Source organism: Zeugodacus cucurbitae, chromosome 6, assembly GCF_028554725.1.
Source record: "Zeugodacus cucurbitae isolate PBARC_wt_2022May chromosome 6, idZeuCucr1.2, whole genome shotgun sequence".
NCBI classification, from domain to species: domain Eukaryota; kingdom Metazoa; phylum Arthropoda; class Insecta; order Diptera; family Tephritidae; genus Zeugodacus; species Zeugodacus cucurbitae.
In genome coordinates, this window is record NC_071671.1 from 72,104,989 (window position 1) to 72,114,285 (window position 9,297).

Sequence of the window (9,297 nt, forward strand, 5' to 3'; positions counted from 1 at the left end):
ATTCAGCTAAGTTACAACAGGTGAAGTTGCATATTGTCTCACTTACGATTCTAATAAGATTATTATATTTTGAAAAATATACAAACAACCCACATTTAAAACAAACATCAAACAAGTAGCAATTATTATGCTAGTTAAACGTAAAACAATTATGGTATAAAAACAAAAATATTTTTATTTATATTATTTTATTTATATTATATATATGAATATATTATAATATTCATATATTCATTTGCTTAACTTAGTCCATTTTTCACTCACAGCCCACAGCCACTTCGCTAAAGCATCGTCCATAGCAGCTGGCGCTACGTCTTTCAAATTACAATCGCTGAAGTACTTTCCTGAGACATTGGCTAACTCTGGATCCAAGGCAACATACAGCGTGGTTTGAGCACCATTTTTAGCTGACTTAATGAAGGGCCAAAATAGTGGTTTGAAGAACAAACTGAAATAATTTTACTTACTTAATAACACGAAACTTATAAAAAAATAAAGAAGTAATTAATATACTTAGCAAAGAAACTGTTAAAGAAGCCCATATGTCTGAAAAGTTCCGTATCTACAACGCCAGGATGTAGCGCATTAGCTGAAACACCTGTACCTAGTATGAGTAAAACAAATGAAGTTTAATTTGAAACAAACACCTCCGCTTAATAACAAACCCTCCAAACGTTTTGCCAGTTCACGTGTAAATAATATATTGGCCAATTTGCTTTGATTGTAAGCTCTACCTGGGTTGTACGCTTTATCACTATTTAAGTCACCTGTGTTGATTTCTCCACGTGTATGCGCTAAACTAGAAACAGTAACAATACGACTCGGCACAGATTTCTGAAAATGGGTTTCTTAATTAAAAATTTTAATAAAAGCAAAATTGTCCTCCATCTATATACTTTTAACAAATCAAGCAGCAAATTAGTTAGGAGAAAGTGGCCCATGTGATTGACCCCCAACTGCATTTCGAAACCATCCTTTGTACTTGAACGGGGACAACGCATAACACCAGCATTGTTAATAAGGATATCTAGTCTCTCCTGTTCCTTTTTGAAACTACAAACGATAAAAAATTGAGAATATTTATTTTTCTGAAACCAAATGAAAATTAATGCAAACACACCCATCAACAAATTTACGTACGGAATCCATCGATGCTAAATCGCAATGCCGGCAATAGATGTGTTTATTGGAGCTTTCTAAAACGAGTTCGTCGCGGGCCTAAATAGTATTTTCGTAGTGAGTACAAACAGGACTTCAAATTTTTAAAATCTATGTCTTTTATTTCACCTCTTCGCATTTTTGCATATCGCGACAGGCCATGTAAATGGTTGCACCTCGATTAGCCAACTCACGCACCGTTTCCTTGCCAATACCTGTATTGGCCCCTGTCACAATCACTACCTTGTTCTCAGCTCTTATGGGATTTTTGAACATCTCTCCTTGCATTAAATCCCTGTTGCATAAATTTGTTACATACGTATGTACTTGATAACACAAGGAGCTGCTTACTTAATAAAAAACGCAACACCCACCGTGGTGCCTGTGACACTGGCCCAAAAAACTGGACGACTTTTTAGAAAAGAAAACATATTTTTTTACAAATGTTAACTACTGTGTATTAAATTCTATTAAAAAATATTTAGATTTCATTAGGAGTAATCCGCAAAAGTTTCGCCTCCAATCAGCTGACAAACAAACAGCTGAGCTAATACACTTGAAAAAACGAAGACCAAAAAGTTTAAATGCATTGGGAATGAACTATTGTGTGATATTCTGAAAATTTGATTTCATATGTATTTGTATTTATAATTCCTATTCTTATTTGCTTTCGTAGCTCCGATTTGATATTTGGGTGATCTAAATAATCTTTATATATGCAAAATAAGTATATATGAATAGATGATATGTGGGTGAAAAATTGAAAAGATAAATGAACAAGGAAACTTATTCGTATGTGTTTTCTGTATTCTGTATAATCCTGTACCTCATATAAAGAACCTGCTCTAAATATCCGTTTCCGACGTTACAGACAAATACATATGTATGCACAACACTCGGTCATACTAATCAACAATCAAAGAATAATAATGTATGTTATTAAAACTCGTTTTTTGTCCTTTTTGAAAAAAACTCCAATAAAGTGGTTTTCACATTTACTTCACTATTTATTATTATTTCTTTTATATTTCCATTTATTGAATAAGCGAAAAAAACACAAACTAATATCGTACGTAGGCATAGCTGTGTATATAAGTTTGTATGTTACATGTACATTCAAATACAGTTTTTACTTATTTATTTAGCAAAAATACACTTAATATTATTGTATGTATGTTTAAATTGGAATATTCAGATACAGAATTTTTTAGAAATACGTTTCAATAAAAGCTTTAGATCGACTCACTTAAAACCATCCTTATCATATAACTTCAGAGTTGTTTAATAATTCGGCAGATCTCTTATCGTTACTAACAAGCATTGGTTTTAAATCAAAGTATAATTTTGTGAAAAAATTAAAATTAAAAATAATAAATTATAAGCGCCATTGTATAACACGGGTTAAAGCCTAAAAGAAAAACATAGTATTTCAAATTGGAAACAAGAGAATGATATAAATGATTGTGCCTTAATTAATGGATAAGAAACATAATTTCTATCATATTGTCTTATGTCTAAAGAAAATCAGAATTGAGAATATATATTGCTCAGTTAGTAGTTCACATCAAATATGCATGCAATGTTCAGTTTTTAGTTTAAAGCATCGCATTTTTCTCCGATATCAAAAATTAAAGGAGATCTAGTCAAATTGTATCATTGAAAAGTAGCTTCATAGCTAAATTTTTATTTATCTGTATCCCTTTAGAATTCAAATATTTTAAATGTCATATATGTATGTATGTAAACAAGATTTCCTGGTTGGCTGATTATGTTTTATTGGTGTTAACATTATTGCCGAAAATTTTGCAACTCACTCAAGAATACTACAAGAATAAAAATATTCCACCGGCTAATTTATGTTAATTGGTATATATAATATATAAATGTATATATATGGGTGTGTGTTTTTATTTTCAAATTAAAAGCTAATAAATTGAAGAAAACAAAAAACCTCAACGCAATATAATTTCACGCTTATTTTGTTATTGAATCTGTTGGCGAATTCAAGCCGGACGATGAATTATTTTCATTTAAGGCATCAGGGAAACTGTTAATTGAACCCGAACGCGAAGTGGATACTCGTGTCTACATTAGGGACGTCACAATTATAAATATTCAGTATATCGCAGATTTGACATGAAACGAAAGAAAGAAGCAATTGGTTAGTTAATAAAACAGAGCATGCAAATCATTACAGTTGCTACAATTAATCTACTCGTATATATGTAGTATGTATGTATTTTTGTTATTTGAATGATATAAACTTGATCCTTTACCCGGTTCCACCTGAATGGTTTCATTCTGATCCAATATAATGTTGAAAGAGACCATCAATTTTTAGGAATAGGGTTCATTTGCGTATTTTTTTAATTTATTAAACTGAACCTTTCTTTGTCTAATTTTAACTGAATACGTTAAGATCTGCATACTACTTGATAATCTTAATTCACAGAAAAATAGTTTTAACCTTCTTAAGGCTAACCGAATAAACAAGGATCACAATACACATATCAAAATGATGTTACTATTTTTAAAAATGTTTTGCTGATAAAAACAAATAATAATACAAACGGCGCAGGTGCATTCAATCGATTCTTCAATGGATGCATTTTGTTTTATTCGTCATGAAGTGAACGCAACAAAATATCCAACGTCTACACAAATCGAATAAATGCACAGTTACACACAAAATTAGAAAATCAATATTACAACAATAGGAAAATACAAATAGTTTCAGCAAACTGAGTTGTGGTTTTAGACTTCTTATGTTTTAATTTATGTAAGTACATATAAAGTAAAGAACAAGTTAATTGTATCGATTGTGTTTTTGCATTCAATTTGATAGATAGGAATAAAAATAGTTTATAGTTACCGCATGGGGTTGGCACAAAAAATTGTTGTGTTCATAGCTTACTTTAACATTCTCATAGGCTGAGCCCACCTTCTCTTCGATCGAACGCATCGATTCCGAGTTTTTCATTTGTGAGAATTTCGATGTTATGCCGCTAGTAATACTCCCAAATACTGAAGCGGTCTTCTCCCCTGTCGACTTGAGCACCGATTCGGTACGTTGAAAACTGTGTAATAAATGGAAAAACGTTTTTAAAATTACAACACTTTTTCAAAACAATCGCACATATTGTAAGCTAGATAAATTATTTTACGACAAATATTATTTGAATATACACATGTGTTAATAGTGAAAGGAAATTCAGTTAGTGATGTCCTTGTTCAAAAGTGATTTATGCAAATACAATTCAAACGTATTGGAATATGGATGCATCAAAATTTACGCAGTTTATAAATGACATGTAAGAATTTTCAACAAAGTTAATGTGATGAAAAATAATATAAACATATACATATACAATACAATATAACACGCACACAATTGGACAGAATAAAATGTGAACTATTTCGAAGGCTTTACTTACATTGGGGCATCATGTACGGCCTTCGTGAGATTGCCAACACTTTGTTCAACGCTTTGAAAACTTAAAATTCAACAAAAATAATAATTATAGTAATAGTAAATCAATATAAAACAAGTGTTTCTACCGTAATAAACAAAATAATTTTGAAAAAAAAATAATACAAATGAAATGATTTATGCTATACAAGTCACATACTAATTGAAATGAAAGACTAATTAAATTAGACTGTAATTTAAAATTTTTAGTTTGCAAAACCCATAGAATTTCTTTGTTAACAAATAGTTTGTATTACTTTGATAAGAATAAGTAAAATAATAAAAACTAAAGCCAATATCAATATATATGATCACTATGTCAATACGATATTAGCAAAGATAATGCTCCATTCCAAATTTTCAAAATTCAAAATTACTGTGAAAAAGCAATAAATTGTAAAAATGTACGTATGTACGTATGTATGTATGCACGTTTTAAATGGCTGACCATTCGTATTCAGTCAGCAAGAAAATTAACTCATTTCCTATGAAACAGTGATACTAAAAAAAACTTTAAATAAAATACAATTAACCAAATGGGAAAAACTTTACGCGAATACTTAAATCAATGTATAAATATTTTTTTTTTTTTTGTATTATTAAATGTATATTAAAAATTCGTAATATTTGCATTTTATTTGGAACTTCATGCGAACACATACCCTTCAACACTTTTTTAATTTGATTTTTATCTCAACATGAATAAAATGCGGATAACTTTTATTGAACCAAAAAAAGTCGATAAAGGTATGGTATGGTATATTGATCACAAGAAGTTCGCAATAAAACCGTAACATATCGTGTGTAATTAAACTTACACTGAACTTTCTTTTACATTCTTCAAGCCTTGATTCATATCGTCCGTTATCTCTTTCCACATGGTAATCCCCAATTTACGTTTCAAATCTGAGGCATGGCGCGTTTTCGATGCCAGCACTGTACGTAACGTATTTATTTCCTCCTCCACACGTGCAAGTTCCTACAAAGATGTATCATGAAATATATATTCACATGGAAATCACATTGGAAATCATAGAGTGACAAGAAAAACTTTTCTTTGCATAATGTTATTAGTTCTTCTGGTCAACTCCTTGATAAAAATAATTGTAATGTACCTGACTCCATTCCGCCCGTTGCTGTTCTTGCTCCTCTGCGGTGAGTGCAGCAAACTCGGCGGCTATATCTGCAGACGCAACAGATGCTACTGGTGATGCTGGTTCCGACAGCTTTGAAGTATTATCTATATTATGGAAAGCGTTGAAATTGTTGAGAAATAAAATTTAAAAAAAAATTTATTTTAATATGTTTTTAGTAAATTTATTTAAGTAAATAAAAGGATTATGGATGCGGTTAAAAATTCCTAGCTTAAAGATTATTAAACAAAAATACTAAACCCATTGTGTATGTTAAAATTACTAAATCGATTAAGTCTTGTAAGTACCTCCTTGAAAGACAACCTCCTCGAATACTCTATCATAAGCTGAAGATTTAATTAATTTAGCGACAAATACTTAAATAATCAAACTTTATGTTGCATTAAATAATATTTAGGCTTAATGCAGTAATGCGTTATATACTTACAAACTTTGAATTTGCACAAGGAATTTTGGAGGAAAGAGATGAAAGAAATACAAAATGGTTAAAATTCGGTTTAAATGTGTTTAAAAAAATGACGATGCAACATTTCAATATTGTATTTTATTAATTGAAACATTTTAAAAATAGTTCCTAATTACATTCTTTAAAGTTTCATGTAAACACTAAACTACTTTGCTAAACATAAAAAAATAAACTAACATTATAGATGTACATATTAATTAAAGAATTGTATGCAATAAAGACTTCAAATAAAATCGAAACTTTTTTTTAGAAAATGAAAAATATAAAAGCTTAACAATTAATTTTAAAGAAAGGAGATTAAAGAAAAAATCTCATCTACTTAAAAATCCTCAATATCAAAGGAATCAATCCATACAATCCATCATGATCTACAGACCAGTAAACCGGCGGTCATATAATGTGTGCGTACCTTTGGTAATTGTGGAAGTTGATGATGGGCCAATATTAAGGAATTTCTTATAATTCTCACTACTCGATATTTTGGCTAAATATGGTTTAGAGAAATCAATGAACGTCACTTTAACCTCACGCATTGTACGTTTCGTAAAGAATCGTAATCGGAAGCGTTTTGCGATTGACGTTGAGGGCAATTGATTGGCTAGTTTCGTTGCTATAAATTCCGTTTCAACAGCCTGAAGTTCAAGTGTGTTTGTGTAATCTGAATCTACATCGTAAAAAATTTGATCTAACGTTAAGTCCCTTAAATACTGATCAGTCTCGTTTGTCCAATCGGCCAACTCGGTCAATTGATCATCCAATTCGGAAGGCTCATCTAATGATGGAGTTGTGATATTATCCAATTTGGGCAGATATGGATCTTCGATGAATTCCAAACTGACCGGTTCGGAGTCTGTCATGTTTTCGGCAAGAATAACACGGGCAAGCTCATGCGACTAAGGCAGAGTGAAATTGATTTAATAAGTAATAAGTAGGTGTATACGCTGTGTACATATAAATTTATAAGCACTGAGCTGAGAGGTGCAGAAAAAGATACAGAACACAAACACACTTTCTCTTTTCTCAGTGATCGTTATTTCTTGGTAGTATCACATTTCAATTATGCACAAAGAAACATTTTTAATTGAAAACAATCTTGGCATGTGGCAACATTTTTATATACTACAATATATTCGAATATGTATATGTTGTCATTGTTTTTATTTAGCAATAGCTTTACGAAATTACTATTGCTGTGCATGGATACCAAAGTAAATCACAAAACTGAATTTCAACTGCTACACTTTCTTTTTAGCTATGATATATCGTAGTTAATATTGCGCTTGTTTAACATCAAACTTAGGTCACGAATATCTATATACTCAATTCACTTTTAAAAATCATATTAATTTGTTCGTTTTCGTCCGTTGGCGTGTACGGCTAAAATGTAACTGCGTAACCACATATTGCAATAAAAGCCAACATTATAGCAGATAGAAAATAACGAAAATATTACTAGAAAAGCGTAAAAGTTTCAACAAAGCGAAATACAAATTTGTGTCAGCAACTTCAATAGCTCTTTTCTGTTATCCAGCGTTCACAACGCTGCCGCTTAGCGCTACTGCCACAATGGCATATAATGGTATGTAAACCATAACAGCAACTCCACAAAATAAACGTTCGAATAGAACCAGCCACTAACCACCAATCTCTTGGTTAACACATACACAAACTTCGGCAGCAACAAACTGATGACTCAGCCATTTAGCTGAGCAACTATTTCCACAAACTATAGCAACAGGCCATATCTACTAGTGCTAAATACACACACCATGCCATAATTCATTAACAAGAAAACAGCCAACAGCCATCGAAACTATCTATTGTACATAGAATAGCCAAACGGTATATAATGTAATAAATTGCATTTTTTTAATTTTAACTATTTATGTTTTGATAATTCCTATACTAAATTGGAAAGAAAAGTTTTTCAAAGTCACTTCGAGAGTTTAGATTATAAGATTTGGCTTAAACTGAAAAAATTTGTATTTTAATTATTTGAATATAATCTTAATTTGGAATGATTAAACTATGCAATCCACTATATATCTGATAGAAATATTGTTGAACAAGTTTATACAAAAGAAATATTTAAAGAAAACATTATATAGGTTTAATTATTATAACGAGATTAGTAAATTATAATGTTTTGTTCTAAAACTAATCTAATAACATCCTAAAAACGTGTTCAGCGAAGTGGACGATAGATATACCAATCATAGGACAAAACGTCCGAAAACAAATCGACACGTTAGAGAAAAGAAGTGTAAGCAAATTAATGTTTGAATATCAGCGATAAGAATATTTTAATATACAATTTCTAAATAATGTGTATGATTAAAACTATAGATCATAAATAATTTTTGTACGATTTCAGGTAACATAAATCTTGATATTCATTCAAACATAAAATGCCACGTAGCAGTAGCTATATTGTATTTCTAATTTGTATATATTCTGGTAAAACATTTAAATATTATTGTGATAGTAAATCTAAATTTATCGTGGAATACCACATATATTGGGTATGCCAGTCAAAATATACCGTATTGATTTGACCGGTCCAAATCGAGATGACTCACTGGCTCAGGCACATGCATTTGCAATAATGTTCTTTATTTTAGTGATATGCCAGAGCACATCACACGTTAAGTGTATTATTTCAACAGATGTTGTAACTTATTGCCCATATCGAACATATTCATATTTTACAATGGGAAATTCACTTACGATCTTCCATTTTCGTTGTCACTGTTGGAAAGTACTACGTTGTTTCCTTATGAACGCGACTATTATGTGGACTTTGCATATAACTCTCAGCGAAGATTTCTATAGAAGATACTTTACTAAACAATAATGTGTATTTTTATTTTCGGATTTTCTTTGCAGTTAAGCAAGTTGTTCTAGACAAAAAATTAGCTATTTTTCAGCCATCAACGAATAAAACTATTCGCTTTACGTTCCATTCGTTGTTATAAGAATGTTGAACGAATAAATTAAACAGCTGACTCAGCGAAAGTCATATTTAAAATCAAAGCGAATTCGCCTTCAAA

General features: G+C 30.7%; 2 protein-coding genes across 13 annotated transcripts; both read right to left on the reverse strand.

Moving 5' to 3' along the window:
- Window positions 1-157: 157 nt before the first annotated feature.
- Window positions 158-1,686, reverse strand: LOC105221337 (retinol dehydrogenase 13). 2 transcript variants are annotated; one of them, XM_029037623.2, is made up of 7 exons: window positions 1,510-1,686; window positions 1,288-1,453; window positions 1,121-1,218; window positions 897-1,053; window positions 666-834; window positions 514-598; window positions 158-448 (listed from the first exon to the last, which is right to left on the reverse strand). In XM_029037623.2, exons 1-7 carry the CDS (start codon window positions 1,587-1,589, stop codon window positions 232-234), a joined length of 972 nt encoding a protein of 323 aa, XP_028893456.2. In that variant the 5' UTR covers window positions 1,590-1,686; the 3' UTR covers window positions 158-231. The 2 variants fall into 2 exon arrangements, with proteins under 2 accessions (XP_028893456.2, XP_011196517.2); XM_011198215.3 differs by having other exon boundaries at window positions 514-604.
- Window positions 1,687-2,141: 455 nt separating this feature from the next.
- LOC105221339 (tumor protein D52) lies at window positions 2,142-9,232 on the reverse strand. 11 transcript variants are annotated; one of them, XM_011198225.3, is made up of 6 exons: window positions 8,975-9,232; window positions 5,743-5,867; window positions 5,446-5,606; window positions 4,593-4,652; window positions 4,073-4,235; window positions 2,142-2,566 (listed from the first exon to the last, which is right to left on the reverse strand). In XM_011198225.3, exons 1-6 carry the CDS (start codon window positions 8,982-8,984, stop codon window positions 2,534-2,536), a joined length of 552 nt encoding a protein of 183 aa, XP_011196527.1. In that variant the 5' UTR covers window positions 8,985-9,232; the 3' UTR covers window positions 2,142-2,533. The 11 variants fall into 11 exon arrangements, with proteins under 11 accessions (XP_011196527.1, XP_011196525.1, XP_011196524.1 ...); XM_011198223.3 differs by having other exon boundaries at window positions 2,142-3,243; XM_011198222.3 differs by having other exon boundaries at window positions 2,142-3,243; window positions 4,031-4,235.
- Between the last annotated feature and the right edge of the window lie 65 nt (window positions 9,233-9,297).

What these genes read in the sequence shown, in the direction of transcription:
- LOC105221337 (XM_011198215.3), bottom strand. Translation starts at nt 1,589, where the DNA reads ATGTTTTCTTTTCTAAAAAGTCGTCCAGTTTTTTGGGCCAGTGTCACA. An exon ending in GGTGTTGCGTTTTTTATTAA is followed by an intron (nt 1,454 to 1,509) that starts GTAAGCAGCTCC and finishes TTTATGCAACAG; the next exon opens with GGATTTAATGCAAGGAGAGA. An exon ending in ATATGCAAAAATGCGAAGAG is followed by an intron (nt 1,219 to 1,287) that starts GTGAAATAAAAG and finishes AATACTATTTAG; the next exon opens with GCCCGCGACGAACTCGTTTT.
- LOC105221339 (XM_011198216.3), bottom strand. Translation starts at nt 7,104, where the DNA reads ATGACAGACTCCGAACCGGTCAGTTTGGAATTCATCGAAGATCCATAT. An exon ending in AATGTAAAAGAAAGTTCAGT is followed by an intron (nt 4,653 to 5,445) that starts GTAAGTTTAATT and finishes TTGAATTTTAAG; the next exon opens with TTTTCAAAGCGTTGAACAAA. An exon ending in TTTTGTGCCAACCCCATGCG is followed by an intron (nt 3,244 to 4,030) that starts GTAACTATAAAC and finishes TCCCTAATGTAG; the next exon opens with ACACGAGTATCCACTTCGCG.